Source organism: Lissotriton helveticus, chromosome 3_1 (genome assembly GCF_964261635.1).
Source record: "Lissotriton helveticus chromosome 3_1, aLisHel1.1, whole genome shotgun sequence".
NCBI lineage: Eukaryota > Metazoa > Chordata > Amphibia > Caudata > Salamandridae > Lissotriton > Lissotriton helveticus.
Window position 1 is genome coordinate 1,843,601,938 of NC_136061.1, and position 16,443 is coordinate 1,843,618,380.

The 16,443-nt window shown below is 44.9% G+C and overlaps 1 protein-coding gene and 1 long non-coding RNA gene across 9 annotated transcripts in view; one reads left to right on the forward strand and one right to left on the reverse strand.

The window, feature by feature from the left end:
* LOC144823886 (uncharacterized) overlaps positions 1-15,275 on the forward strand; it is a 1,846,314-nt gene extending 1,831,039 nt beyond the window's left edge. For all 8 annotated transcript variants that reach the window (XM_078682777.1, XM_078682776.1, XM_078682774.1 and 5 more), the window contains 2 exons: positions 11,716-11,775; positions 14,443-15,275. In XM_078682777.1, coding sequence (XP_078538903.1) covers positions 11,716-11,775; positions 14,443-14,525 — 143 coding nt within the window. In that variant the 3' untranslated portion in view covers positions 14,526-15,275. The remainder of the gene's footprint in view (positions 1-11,715; positions 11,776-14,442) is intronic.
* LOC144823887 (uncharacterized) overlaps positions 1-16,443 on the reverse strand; it is a 322,915-nt gene that overhangs the window by 256,974 nt on the left and 49,498 nt on the right. The window lies entirely within an intron of this gene.

Sequence of the window (16,443 nt, forward strand, 5' to 3'; positions counted from 1 at the left end):
ATGTTAATGTACAGATTTAGATAGTGAGGCTGCAATAGGCTGTGGGTGCTTGCGACACCACCAAGCATATTAAGAGTTTCCTCACCGTCCTCCTTTTCATGGTGTTGAGCCTGCCATGAAAACGGTGGCAGTGAGGAAACTCTTTTGCTGTTGTGCATGGGGGTGCATGCAGTTGGGCACATGTTGTGCCCCTTGTATTTTGGCACCCCTGTTTCTTGCACGGAAAGAAACGCACAACATTTTGCATTTCTTTCCATGCAGGAACTGGTGGTGGTGGTCTCATGGTGGTGCATGTCTAAGCACACCCATGTGCCTTAGATACACACTGCCGTGGGACCTCCGCAGTATGACTGCCTGACCTGTATTCCAGTCAGAATCTTGCGGGCAGTCTGACCACAGATTTGGTGGGGGCGCAGGTGTAGTGGCCTGCTGTAAAACTGTTAAACGTGTAATCAGGCCCTAAGTCGTTCACCCACAGTATGATACAAGAAGTATATACACGAACAATGGCATGCATTTCAGGACTCCTGGGTGAGTAACACGTACCACACTTCTCCATGCAGACGTCGACTCCATGGGGTTTGGGGCCATTGAGAGAGAAGCAGCCTTCCAGCATAATCTGATTAGTCTGTGTCTTTTCTGTGCCATTCTCACTATAGGAACCTTTTGGAAATACCTCGTGCTGGGTCAGAGACGTAGCAGTTCACGACCATTTATGCGGTTTGAGCGAAACAAACTGAGACTTGCTGGAATTATATAGAGTGTTGTATTTTTTTTATTTTTTTGATTGTCTCGACTTGAACGTAACATTACCCACAAAGTAGCACACTCATAAAACACATGTGAAGAATTGTGCTCTCAGGTAGAAAAGAAATGTGTGTTGCTCTAACTTTTCGATGTAAAACTTTCTTCAATTAATGTATAAACACGTTTGAAGAGCCAGAGTGCCCTCTAGGGACCAATGGTCGAAAAAGCTACAGGGCTAAAATTCCAAATACAATGCAATACCACACAATATCTATTTAAAGATTATTAATTGTTGACCATATTGAGTTGATTGACCTTACGAAAATACGATGGGGTCTCGAAACCCACTGATTGGTGCAATACATTCATTTAAGGATTCAGCTTCTCAATTACTTCAGGGAAAATTATGGGATTTAGGGCCATATTATCAAGGAAGAGCAATACATTATCGCCGCTTTTATCGGCAGGAAACTTCCGCTAAAGCGGCGATAATGGGCTTGATAATATGCCCTTGTGAATTCCCATAGAATCCCAGGTTCTGGTGTTAACCTAGGCTTCTATGGGAATTCACAAGGGCATATTATCAAGCCCGTTATCGCTGCTTTAGCGGTAGTTTCCTGCCGATAAAAGCGGCGATAATGTATCGCCCTTGCTTGGTAATATGGCCCTTAATTTATTACCTATTTGATGAAGTGTTTTTGCTATTTCATTGTTCAATTTATATTGTGCATTTTTCATTGTCAATGCATGCTATATCGCTGAGGCAACCATTTAAAGCCAAGACCAGGTAATACAGCACTGTTCTATCTATGTCATGTATGGAGTGGTGTATAACACAAAACACTTTAAAGAAAGTGCAGCGCTATCTGCAAACCAACAGAAAGCCAAACCAAGTTTAGAGGCCACATCAACTTTTTGGACTCCTGCAGTCCTCTGTACCTACTCATTTTGCTATTCTACAACATGTTAAATACATATTTATTGTAAGCCAAATATGGGGGTCCCTTGCTATGTTTTGCATCAAACTATGGTAACTCCTGTTGAAAATTGTCTGCAGCGAACAATTCCAGCCACTAAATAAAAGCCAACTCCAGTGTTACTGGTCTGAGCTGAAGGCAAGGGCCAATAATATGGGAGTGGAACTTTAATGGCTGGGACAGCTCTTTTTGCATGCTCTATGGCTATTTGAATATCATCCTCTTTTTATCCTTTAAAAACAACGGCTCCCCAGAGACACAACCCCCCTGCCCCATCCCGCTCTCCACTTTCATGACTCTTTTTTCACAGTCCCCACTGTGCTTTACATTGTTCAGTGAGTGTGTGCTTGACTGTGTCTCGAAATTACTGATATAAAGGCACAGTGAGAGCTGTGAAAGCAGAAAGGGTGCTGTGCAATCAGCCCTGGACAGTCCATTGGCTCTGCTACAGTGTGTCACTTTGTTTCGCAGACCAGGGGTGAGGGGACAAGAGCAAGGGAGACGTATTCCCTTCTTGAGGCTCTGTGACAGTGAGAGTCATGGAGTCGAAGTAGCGGGAAGACTATCTGGGGCATAAAACTTACAAGGGCATTGCACCAATGGAGCATCACTTTTTAGGATGCTCTGGTGGCGCAATGCCCTACTCCATATTTACAAAGCAGCGTGATGGACACTTTGCATGGCTTTACACTGCTTTGTATATATTGTAATCTTTCACGCAGGTACCTGCACGATAGGGCTGTGCAATGAGCTTTGCTGTGGGCGTTCCACTGCAACACCCAATGCTTTTTGACGCTGCCCCAGATTTACAAGAATATGTAATTCTGCAGCACAGATAGGAGAAAATCACCTTTATTGATTGTTTATGTGCCTTCCTGTACATAAACAATCATCCCTACATTACAAACACCCTTGCACCATGGTGCAGGAATATCTGTGTTGGTACTAAGCAGTCTTTTTTAGCTTTAGTGCAAGAGAAATACTATGTTCTTGCCTCCCTGTAGTTTTTAAATGATGCAGTGCAGGGCTGCTAAATTACTTGCAGTGATGTGCTGCTCCATTTCTTTGTGAATTTGCCCCTTTATTTTTCCTAGTCAAAAGAGTCTATTTTATAAGCACAGAACTTGAATCTCTCTTCTAGAGGCAGTGTAGTGCAGCTATTTCTTAACATCAATTACGGTCAACGTGTGACATTTTACAGACCATAAACATTACGGCACAGTGATATAAAAACATTCCAATGAACAGAGATGCAGCAATTGTAAATGTTAGCTGGAAAAGAAAGGACAGAGGAAATATAACACTTTGGGGCATATTATCAAGCTATTTATGGCCGAGTTAGCAGCACAAATGCATTTTCTTTTAACGCCTTATTACCAAGCTGTCGCTAACAGGTGTTAGCGACAGCTTTCCAGCGATAGAAGCCGTTTTTTTATCGCCTTGCCTGCCAGCGATAGTTATAGCTGATGACATGCAAAGTAGGTGTTCATTCTCAAAATTTCTCAAATAAAGTCGCTTACACCACATTGTACGATTAGCAATGATGGCCCAGACCCGCGAAGCGATAAAAAAAGTCGCGCTAAGACCCCTTAGCTGCAGGAACTTAAGACCAGATAAAAGCTGGTCTAGTAATGGTTATAAAGGAAGGTATATAATGGAGAGTAGCTCAGAGCCCCACCTGAAGACCCACTGATGCCGAGGAGGTACTAATCATTCAGCTTGGAACTCCACAAAGGCAACAACCACCACCGCCACTGCCAACTCCCCCCCAGGACCACCACCGAGGCAGCACCAAAGAAGACATCAGGCCCTGCGCAGACGTCTCAGCCTTGCAGGCCTAACACCAGAGGATGTCATTGCCCACTGCAGGCTCAGAAGGACATCCATCCAATACATCCTGAACCTCATAGCCCACAGGCTGACGGCACCAACACAGCGGAGAACCAACTTCCCTCGGTAGACAAAGCTGCTGGCTATGCTGCACATGTTGGCCTCTGGGACCTTTCAAGCAACAACGGCGAGAGTCAATGGAGTTTCACAGGCAGCCTTTTCAATCTTCCTCCTGACTGTCTTGAATGGTATACTCAGCCTGATAACCCAGCACCTCCACTTCCCCAACACTGTGCAGGGACAGATTGAGACCAAGCTAGGCTTTCATGCCATAGCCAGATTCCTGCAGGTGTTGGGCGCAATTGTCTGCACACATGTCCTATGTGTGCCCCCTGCGGAAAGCGCACACATATTTTACAACAGAAAGGACACCCATTCTATGAATGTGCAGGCAATAGTGGTCCACTGGCGACTGTTCACCGATGTCATAGCCAAGTTTCCAGGGAGTGGGCATGATTCCTACATCTTCCGGCAGTCCATAATAAACCAGCGCTTTCAGGATGGCACATACAATAATGCAGTTTGTGTTGGTAAGTACTAACTTAACACACCACACGCCTAAACTCCACATACATGCAACTCACAATTGTTAGAATGTACATGTTACAATCCAACATACAACCTGGCAATCAACCTGCCCACTTACCAGACCCAACAATACAAGAAACTGTGGGAACTGTGGGTAGCTATGGAGACAAACCATCCCCAAAGGCTTAGCCCCTCTGCAACTCATTTGCAAATGTGGGAAGAGGTGGGAACCAAGTATGTGAGATGGAGGGACTCGATCCATAAGGAAAGTATGTACACAAAGCCCAGTGTGTCGGTGTTGTGGTAGAAAGTCAGGACTAAGCTGAGTGCAGACATGCCCATGTGGGCATATAGTGTGTTTTCGTAGTCCAGCCTGATGGAAATGACTGTGTGGGTGACTGTCTTACCTGACAATGAGATGATCCATGTGAAGGTTGCATGGAGGATGCAGAGGCAGTTGAAGCAGCTGCAGGCCACTGCATAGACCGCTTGGTTCATGGAGAGGGAGGAGTCAAATACAGTGCCTAGGTACCTAGGCTGGGGGGGCTGCTGAAGCTGTTATCCCATCAGGTGATGCCACATGCTGATGGTTTCATTATGAGGATGAGGACTCATGTCTCCTCTGCATAAACCATCCCCCAGCTGTTGAATATCCATGTTGCAACTGACAGCAATCCTTCCTGGAAGCCCATTTTGGTGTGTGGGCGTATTGCTGCTGGAGAATAGGAGCTTTGTGTCCTTGTAGGTGGTGATGTTTAACGGTATCCCAATCTTGCACCAGTTCTTCTCTATGTGTCAGCAGATGCATCTGCCATCTTTGAGGTTGTTGGTGATCGAGGTAGCATTTCTTGCACGCTGTATGTTGCAGTTGCATAGTGGTGCAAGTGTGTATGCACAGTTTGAGATACATGTCTGTAAAATGCGATCTAGCGCCATTGGTGACAACTGCAGCGTTGTGGGTGTTGCTGTTGATGGTGGTGGGTATAGCATCTCCTTGTTGACTGAGCTCCACTAACTTTGTGTGGGTCCGCATGTGGTCTAGGGTGGCTTGGGGTTGACCGAAGAGAATGTGTATGCGTTTGTGGTCACTACATGTGTGTTTAGTGGTGTTGATGAACTAGTCAAAGTTTACACAGGCAAAGAAGGTGTCAAAGGTGTGCCCTGCCTTGTGGCTCAGTGTGTTGAAGATTTGGAACAGTCTGATGTCAGCAAACATTTCCCATGTTGTAATGGATTTGAGTTGTCGTGGTATGTGAGTTGGAGGCTCCGCTCAGGAATGAGTACGTAGTTCAGGGAGTGGAGGGGCTCGCGTCTGATGATGTTGATGGTGTGGGTGAAGCGTTCCTCCTGCCCTCAGTTGGTCCTGCAGGAAAGGGGGCTGCTGAGTGTTGTTTTGTGGCAGCTTTGGACATAAAACAGCATGTGTTGTGCGGTGGGGCAGGTCTGGCGGCAGCATCAGAACTGAACGTGATCCATGTCTTTTATTTATTTGTCTTTTATTTAAAAGGTTTTATATAGCGCTGGCTGGACCCAAGAGTATCAACGCGCTTTAGAGGATTTGGTAATACAGAATTGCAATATAACTTTTATACATTGAAGTAATAAAACAAGGCAAAACATTACATGATTGAAAATTAATTAATGAACTAGGACAACATAAGTCTAACAACATATCGAAGATAGTAGGAGTGGAAAAAAGCAAAGGTTAGTTAGTGGATGGGTAGGGAGGGAGAGAAAGTGCAGGGCTACTGAGCAGGGTGAGGGGAAAGGGGGAAGAAGGTGGAAGAAGGTTATCTTTGCTAATAAAAAGGGGGGAGGTGGTCGTAAATAAAAGAGTTTGATGGAACGGTGGAGAGATAAAAGTAGAGGGGATCTATTCAGTCAGGGCAGGGGTGAGAATAAGTGTCCAGTGATAATGTATTAAGGACCCCAGTATTTGCTGAGAAGGAGCCGTTTGAGGTCTTTTTTTAAGCTGGGGTAGGAGGGGTTGCAACGTAGTTCTTTAGGGAGGGCATTCCATACAGAGGGCGCATTTCCAGAGAAGGAGCAAGACTGTGTAGATTTTTTTTAGTACGGGCTGGACTAGGATGAGAGCGTTAGTGCTCCTCATAATTCTAGTCTAGCCCGCTTTGTGGAGTTTATTAGAGAGGTAAGATGGGGTGTTTTGATGGAGGGCTTTGTGCGTGATGCAAGCAGTCTTGTCAGTGGATCTGCCTTCAATAAGAAGCCATTTAAGGTCTTTGAAGATGGGGGAGATGTGATCAAACTGCACAGTGAGTAATAAGCCTGGCAGCAAGGTTAAGAAAGGATTTGTTAGGGGCTAGGTGGACTTTAGGAGTTCCAGAGACAGTGGCATCACTGTAGTCGAGTCTAGATAGGACCTATGATTGTACCACTGATTTAAAGTCATCGGCAGGAATAAAGGGTTTAATTTTGTTTAAGATAGTGGATGTCTTGTGTGCCCTATTACCATTTAAAAGGTTTCATGGCATTGACTTTGAGGAGGGCGGATGAGTGCTATCGCTAGATGGTTGGAGAGCCAAGGTGCCTGTTGGTGTGTGTGTTAGGCCTGTGGATATGAGCAGATAGCCTTAACATTGTTGCACAGTTGGAGTGCCAGTAATGCAACCGCGCAGCACACACAATCAAATTGGGTCTAGTCGGGAGGAGCAACTGTGAGGCAACGTAATTAGCATTGATGCTGGTAATAATCAGTCAGAAGCGACACATGGCTGACATGAAATCCAATATAGCACAAATCACACAACAGAAAAACCATCAACACTAACATCAGCCTGTACAACCAATAATGGACACATCTCTCCATCACATGTTACAGGTGATCAAGGATATGTACTCTGCCCATGGGTGACGACACCCCCCTGAAACCCCACATCCCAGGTACAGAAGCAGTATAATGCAGCCCACAGACACACCCGGTCCATTGTGCAGCGCACATTTGGTGTGCTAAAGTCAAATTTCCGTAGCCTGGACATCACAGGTGGCAGACTGCTGTACAGCCCTGAAATGGTGAACTAATCATCCTAGCTTGTTGCGTATTGCACAATATATGTATTCGCACCAATGCTCCATTGAACCACATTTCTTTTGCACCAGATGATGACCAGGATGAAGATGAGGCAGGTGGGCACTCCCACAGTTAAGACAGCAGGAACTGCCCAAAGGAACCGAATAATAAACAATTTCTTCAACTGAGCACGTCACATTGTGACAGTCCCCATCAAATGTATATCAGTGCAAAATGACCCCAATCATGGTTTGTGTCAATAAAAATACACTACACACATGCCCTGTCTGCATGTTACTGTCCTGTATAAGTACATCACTGTGAAAAGAGTATGTTGCACAATGAGTGCAAATAACACCACAACACTCAACACTTGTTTTTAATGTGCTTCTTTGTGCCCACTCGGCAAGCGCCTAGCCGCCCTCGAGTAGTTGTGCGCTATATAAATATATAAATAAAACAAAATAATGATAAATGGTGGGAATGGCTCCTCAGTACAGAGATGCTCTTCAGTGTGTCAAATATGCAAAAGTAGACTTTCATTGGTGTAAATTGTGCTACCAAACTCGAATATTTTGTGTGTCCTTTTGTGTAAATCATGAAATATAGGTGGTCCTAAGTGCAAAAATCTAAATTGTAGGGTGTCGTTTTGGGTCAACAAGTTATTAGAGTGTGTCTGTTGTGTTAATTAATGAAATTTAGGGTGTGAAATGGGGTAAAAGGTGAAAAATGGGCGTGAAATGGGGTAAAAGATGAAAAATGGGCTTAAAATGGGGTAAAGGAAGAAAAATGGGCATGAAATGGGGTAAAGATGAAAAATGGGCGTGAAATGGAGTAAAATATATAAAATGGGCTTTAAAAGGGGTAAAATATGAAAAATGGTCGTGAAATGGGGTAAAAGGTGAACAATGGGCATTAAAAGGGGTAAAAAAATGACAAATTGGCATTAAAAGGGGTAAAAGATGAAAAATGTGTGTAAAATAGGGTAAAAGATGAACAATGGACGTTAAAAGGGGTAACAGATTGAATATGGGTGTGAAATGGGGTAAAAGATGAAAAATGGGTGTTAAAAGGGATGAAAGATGAAACATGGGTGTGAAATGGGGTGAAAGATGCTTTTTATGGTGTCAACTGCAATTAGCTTGGAACCCACTTCCACCTCAAATTCATAAACCACTAAGACAAATTTGTGGACCACAAACTGGATGCAGCAGCCGGACCACCTGCACCCCTGAGACACCAATCAGCCCACCATCTCCAAATGGACACCAGGCACCGATGAAGACACCGCCTACACCATGAAAGGCATCCACTCGGGGGCCCACACAGACCCCTGGACCCCTCAGAACTACCACCGAGCCACATTTGCCATCGCACACAAACTACTATGCAACATCAACATCACCTTCAAAACATGCACCTTCACGGTCAACTGGAAGCGTGCAAAAGTCATGTCCCTGCTCAAGAAGCACACAACTGACCCCGCCACCCTCAAGAACTATCGGACCATCTCGCTCCTCACATTCGCAGCCAATGTCGCAGAGAAAACAGTCAACAGGGAACTGACAAGATTCATCAAAGAAAACACCATCCTCAACCCCTCACAATCTGGATTCCTAAGCAAGCACAGCACAGAGACCGCCCCACTTGCTGCCAGAGATGACATCAACACCCTCCTGGACCAAGGATACTACGCAGACCTCATCCTACCTGACCTTTCAGCAGCCTTCAACAACGTCTCCCAATTCACACTAGTCACCAGACTACATGACACAGGCAACCAAGGTACAGCCCTGGATTGGATCAAATCATTCCTCACGGTAAGAAGGCAAAGGATCAGACTGCCACACTTCATCTCCTATCCCATGACAATCACCTGCAGAGTCCCACAGGGGTCATCACTGAGCCTGAGCCTCTTCAAAATATACATGGCCCCCCTTACAAACATGGGATAGGATGCCTCAACATCCAATCCCATGCTGATGACACCCAGCTCATCCTCTACCCCACCAAAGACCACACCACCGCCTAAAAAAACTTCCAGAAAGGAATGCAACACGGCGCAGTCTAGATGACGGACTGCTACTTGAAGCTCAACCCCGAGAAGACAGTTGACCTCATCCTTGTAACCACCCCTGCAGCATGGGACAACACCAGGTTGCTGACGGCCCTCAGAAGACCCCCCCCCTGCAGACCATGCTAAAAAACTCTGCATCATACTCGACTCATCACTCAACATGAACCAACAGGTCAACGCCGTCATCTACAGCTGCTTCAACACACTCCGCATCCACTGCAAGTCCTTCAAATGGATCCCCCTTGAGTCAAGTAAGACAGTCACCCACTCACTCATCACCAGCAGACTGAACAATGGAAAGGCACTCTATGCCAGCATCAGCAAGTCCATACTCTGCAAACTCAAGACAATACACATCACTGCTGCCAGACTCGTCTTCGTGATCCCCTGGCACATACCCATCAGTCAACACCTACGATGACTCCACTGGCTCACAGAGGAGAAAACAGTCAGCTTCAACATCCTCATCTCACACATACAAATGCCTACACAACAACAGACACAAATACCTCAATGACAGAATCAACTTACACGTACCTAAAAGAAAACTTCAATTTACAAAACTCTCCCTGGCCGCAACCCCTTGCTTTCACAGAACCAGAGTATGCAGAAGATCCTGCTCTCACATTGCAGCCAAGACCTGGACTGAGCTACCGACAGACATCAAACACGCCCCCTCCCTGAACACCTTCATGAAGCCCCTCAAGTGCTTGCTCTTTTGCCAACAGATCTACGAACCCCCCAGCGCCTTGTGACCCCCACGGGTAAGTAACCCACTAACAATTCCCCTGATTAATTGATTAATTTGTTGTGAAATATGCAATTATGGTGTCACCCGGAGTGAAAATTGCAATTTAGGGTGTCACGTGTTGTGAAATATTATATTTAGTGTGTCATTTGTGTGCTCATCAAGCATTTCATGTTGTTATGGGTCTCTAAAATTAATTTTGCTCTAAGACTGTACGTCTGTGTATGAACTTGCTGTTAGCATGAAGATCCGGCCGCTAAAATGATAATGCCAGGCTTTTTTCATACGCCCGATGGAAAAATACATTGCTCAAGACATTGTACAATGCAAAATATTACTCATGAGCCTTTTTGTGTCCAGACTTTTGCTTTCTCTTTTGAGCACATTGCTGGTGATTGTGGAGAGAGTTTGAGGTGTTTGGTGGTGTGAGCTGCATTTTTGAGATTTTGAGAGTGTTGCTGTGTCCTGTTGATAGTGTCTGTGACGTGTTGTGTCCTTATTTTTTGTGTTTTTCATCTCTTGTACTCAATCTTGTTGGGTGTTTGTCTAGTTAACTTTCTTTGTTGTTGTTGGGGATATTTTAGAGCATTCTTTTTTTTTGGCTGTGGGCTCACAGGTGTGCAGGGTGATGCCGGCTGGGGGCAGGGAGGGCAGGATGTCCAAGCGGTCATTGAGGGGCTTCCTGTGGATGATACAATTCTACCTGCCCTTGATGTTGGAGAGGGGAGGCCGTATCCTTCAAGGATACAATGTAAGTGTGCGGAAGATGAGGTGGGAGTGTGTGCAAGTGCCGATGCGCTGGTTCTTTGGAGTGGACCGTACGGTGTGCCAGTGGAAGCAACGCTGGCAGGATCTACTGGTCCTTGAAGCTGACATCCAGGACTACCTGGGTATCATGACTGGTCTACAAGGTGGAAAGTACAAGCTCCACATTGAATTTGAATGAAAAAAATTAGGACATGTGTGAAACTGGTGTCACAGTGAAAAAGGATGCTGAGTGAGGTGGGAGACGTGATGCACTCACGAATAATATTGGCACATCCGAGACACAACGCTGCATCATATTGACAAGCATAGGGTGCTACTCTGTGTTACCCACTGCACTGGAGCAACACTTAGCACTGTAGTGCCATAGTTGGCGCACCTGCGCAAAAAGTGTGTGCAGTCAGAATATTTTTTGTGTACGGCAGGGATGACTGTACATGAACTATGCAAGGAATTGTTTATGTGAGCTGTGTGCTGGCCAAAAGGTAGAGTTAAAATGCTGTCCTCGTGAATTGTGGTACATTAGCTATGCTGCCCTGTGAACATAGTTGCTGTGTGACAATGTATTTTATAGGAACAAATGGTCAAAGGAAATCTGTTATATCCAGATCGTCATATACCAACAACCTCTGTGAAACTGCCTTTTGCACTCTGCAGCAATGCAATCGAACAAAGAGCATGTATAACATCATGATGAATTTGGTAATGGTGCTTGTGGAGGTCTCACACTACTATTATGTGCATGTTAGCTAGTATTACAGTCGTGTTTGCCCCGACTCAGCATTCACAGGTCTGGTGTGAATGGCAGTCAAAGTGGACCCAATCATGTAGCCAACATGAAACGCAACTCTAAGTTTACGTAGCATTTTTTGTTATGGTGATGATTGGTATGAGGAATTTGACACATATGATTTAATGGCTGATATCAACACATATTTATTTTCTTGGCTCACAGATGGTTGGCCACCAATCACACAGGGGGACATCAACAGCTTTGAGGAACCACACGCCACTGGTGAGTTTGGACATCAAATATTGGCATAGTGCGGTGTCATGGATGTCTGGGTAAAATGATGTACAAGTAGTATGCAGCATGGGTGTGTATCACATGTCCCTTGCCTACAGTGTGATGATGTATTATGGAAGTCAGAAGTGTGCACAAATCGGTATGTGAAGGTTGAGCAATGCATTTGTCTCACAGTTGTAACTTTGCCCATCCAGTGTCAGTGATACACATTGAGACACTATCGCCAACACAACGCCACTTCCATTGAAGTTGTTTTGGCAATAGGGGCCTTGCATCCTGACCAAAGCTGTGTTAATCCACTTCAAGTGTATTAACGCTTCCTTGTTAATAAGGCACCCTTTCACGCTGTGTTTAGGGTGAAGGGGTGTGCAGTGGGTGTTGCGGTTGGTGTTCACAGCAACACCCATTGTATTTGATGCTGAACCCTATGTGCAAGTGCGGCGTTGATAGATGGCAGCACACAATTTAACACCAGTGACATCCTGGGCATAATCTGGCTAAACGAGGATGAATGCTTTTTTCTCATCACTTTTGCTTTTTACATGTGAGCTGTCTGGTGCAGCACACATGGAAACAGCAAAATTACATGTTTTGTATATGTACAGGAAGGTGGCCCTTCCAGTAAATACAGTAAAATATTTTAATATTACATACTGTATCTTTCCTGTGTGCTGCACGAAGCAGCATACATGAAAGTTACAACATGGTATTCAAGGATTGATTATGTGCAGGAAGGGGCACATTCTTGTACAGAAACTACCCTCCCCTGCACACACACATCCTTGCACGCTGGTGCAAGGGTGCCTGTGTAGGTGGTAAGTTGTGAGACTTAGCGACATTGCAGGGGGAAATGCAAGTCTGCACCATATCCTTGATAATATGGTTCAGGCTTGCGTTTCCAAAGTGGCGCAGGTAGGCGTTAAGTCGAGGAGGCTAACGCCTGTCTCTGCCACTTCCTTGTCAATATGCCCCTAGGTCTATGGGTTCTGTCACCATAGCACATGCCTGTGGATTGCAGAGCACACTTACAGGAGAGGAGACATATAAGTGGGGGTACTTATGACTATCAGAAGACATGGAATGCGTGTACAACCTTGACCGAGATGACTGTGCAAGTGTGCCCGATGATGCACAAGGAGGCAGTGCTTTTCAGTCTGTAAGTGTGCAGACACCGTTCGGCACAGTGAATTTGCAGGTATGCTGCATGCCATCTTCAAAGAAGTGGCAGTGTGTATCTTTGAGCCAAGCATATCAATAGCATGTTCCCCAAACACACAGCAAAGGTGGCTCTTTGAATCTTATTGACATGTTTGGCCACTGCAATGGTGTTGACAAGCTGTTTCCTTGAGACCATTCCCTAATTGACTCAGGATCAGGTGTGGGAACTCCTGTGTACCAATTGATGTCATAACTCTGCACGCATTTAACTCACATGCTCTAGCTCTGCCTTCATTGCTGTGCCACATATTTTACAATGCAGGGCTCTCCAATGCTATCTGTGAGACAGCATTACCCCTAACAACACCATAAGCATCATGACTGCAGGGTGCCGTTACAATGGGGAAGGCATTGTGACTGTTTACGTTGTAAAGGCCTGCGTATTTTGATTCACTATGGAGTGAGATTAGTGGATATAAGACATGCATAATTGAGTGAGAGTTTAGAGAAACTGTTTCCCCCTTTCTGTGGCAGCACTTCACAAATTGTGTTGTAGTGTTGGAGAGCGGGACAGCGACTCATGTATAAGTCAGCGTTCAGCCACACAACGGGTTTCCATTAGGCCTGGGCTGTAAATTCTGTTCCGTTTGCGAAATTTGGGTAATTTTGCGTTCCACGGAGAATGCGAAATTGCCCAAATTTCTGCGTCTCGCGAGTTCGTGAAATTTTTTGCTTGCTCGCGTTCTCAAATGCGTGTTTGCGAGATATTTTCCCCTTGAGCATGGAAACAGCGATTGCTAACAGTAAAAAAGCATCGCGAACAAGCAATTCTGTGTGTTCACGGAATTTCTGCGTGTTCATGGAGATTTTTTACCGTTTCTCGGAGATCTGCGTAACGCGATTACGTAAATTCTGCCCACCCCTAGTTTACATGTGTGCTGCAGGATGCAGCATAGTTGAAAGTGTGAGTGGGGCTGTCGCAGAATTGCTCCTGTGCAGGTAGGGTAACCCTCTAAACCATTAAAAAGCACCCTGGCACACAGACACCCTTGCACTCTTGTGCAAGAGTGCCTGTGTTGGTGCTGACTTGATGAACTTCACACAGTTGTTGGGGGACACACAGGCCTGCACATGGGCCTTGTACATATCATGCAGCACTGTGTCACAGGAGAGGATGAGGGTGGTGCTACTCCCTCCTCCGATTGCCTGTATATATCACCCTCAGTCCGGCTATGTCATGGCACCATCGTTTGACACTGTCAGTCTCATTTGGTTGTGTCAGTACATGTCCCATGCCATGCACTGTCATGTCAGTCTCCCCAGTATGTAGTCACTGATCCAGGCTTCAACATTTCGTAGTCCAGGCCACTCTCTGACTTAACATGGTTACGTTGGAGTGTAGGTTTTCATGTTTAAGTGATTTTGTATTACAGATGTGAATGGAGAACATTGACATAGTCTAAAGGACTCAAAAATTCCATTGTTGATATCTTACAGACAACATGATGCCAGCCGAACAACATGTGTTCCAGGTGAGGAAGGACCGATTCAAGCATGTAAAGATGGTGGCAAAAGAGTAACATGGCAAAAAGACACCAGGAGGAACGGAAGAAAGGTACATAGAAGGCAGTGCCCGATCTTGCAACAACTGACACACAGGCCATCTCAGGCTCCTCTGGCATCAGTGGTGCCCTTCACAGTGAGGGACAGGAGGATCCTGCACGACCAAAATGTTTTTCTGGCAGAGATCAGGCAAGAAATGTCAGATCTGAATAGACACATAACCGACATGAAAAAACACATTGGACTGCCATGATGCTGGGACATTTTGGACCTTATTCCCCTCTCACCCTTCCCCCAATGTTTGTAAATTCTGACATTAGGTAGTGTTCGGTTAGTTCTTTTAATTGTTAGGTAGTGTAGTTTTAGCGTAGGTTATAGTTAGTGTTAGCTTTTAGGGTAGGTTTTAGACATTTATTATTATGCCATATTTTGGGATACGTTTCCTTTTCCTTGGGTGGGGGTTGAAGTATTTGTTGTAAAAAAAAAATATATACATACAAAAAAAAATATGTTTGCGTAGGTTACATGTGTAGTTAGTTTATGTATAGCTTAGATTTCTTTGTCCTGTCTCGTGGCATGCCTTAATGGTGGGAAGCGGGTTGAAGTCTAAGATATGTTGTTGTGTCGGTAGGATTAGTTAGGATGGATAGTTTAGGTAAGTTAAACATTTCTAGTTGGTTTAGATTTTAGTAGTAGTTCTAGTGATCAGTGTTAGTTTAGGGTAGTTCATTCTTTTTACTGTTCTAATAAATGTTTACTATTCTGGATTTCTGCCTGCATTTACGTCAGGGATGATGTTGGGGAGTGTGGCTTATTTCCTTGTATGCAACTCATACCATCACTTGACAAGCCATTGGAATCTGTGAGTCTGGTCATGACATGTTAGTTAGCAGGATGTATTGTGTCAGGGTACCTCAGATGTGAGTATAGTAAACTTGCATGGATGACAGGGTGGCAAGTGGGATTTACAGCCTAGTCTAGGGACAGTCATTTGTGATGGTCTACATCCTATGTTTGACTCACGGAGTTGGACAGCACATTGTTACCCATTTACGACACAACCTAGGGACATGGCATTGAGAGTAAATACAGTTAGCTACTGTTATCCATCATGGAGATGCATGTATGCGCTGGGTACCACAGATTCTGTTACACACCTGCATATCAGATGCTCCTGGCGCTGAGACCATCTACATTGCACATACCTTGGCACACTTGCTGCGTAGTGCCAGTGTGTCAGCTTCCTTTGAAAAATTTGTTCCTGTGCATAGATGCACAATCTCTGGGCCATGCATGATTTAGTACATTTCTGTAACCATTGTGAACAGCACATGGAACAACAGTGTTCCTGATTCACAAAAGTCATCTGAGATTAAGTGATGACTTTATATTTTACGGTATTCACAAATGGCATTTAGGATTAGTGCTGTTAGGTATACTGACTTCACTTCTAAAGCCTTTTGTGACTCACTTAACTTGTGAAGTTATGATTTAGTCCCAGCTAACATTTGGTGCGGGCACACTGTTCTGCTGAACACAAGGGTGTAAATGTTGCATTGCTCCTTGTAGTGATAGTGTCATAGCCACTTGCCCAAGCTGTTACTTCTACCATCGGCTCATAGTGATGCCACCCTTGAAATGTAAAAGACACACAATTGATGGACGGAATGCAGAACAAATCAAAACATTCACCCCCAGTCAGGAGATCTGGGTTACATCCATCATTCTTTTGCTCACCATGAACAGTCCAGCCCGAACTGCCAAGCCAGGTCCTCCCTGGAGCGGAAACAAGCATTCTTGAAATGTTGGCCTTGCATCTGACTATATACTGAGTGCAGTGCACCACACATCCCTAGACACATTGCCCGATACCCTCACAATGGTCACAGCATGAGAGGGGTCAAAATTAGGTATCCATAGTTTGTCTACAGGGAG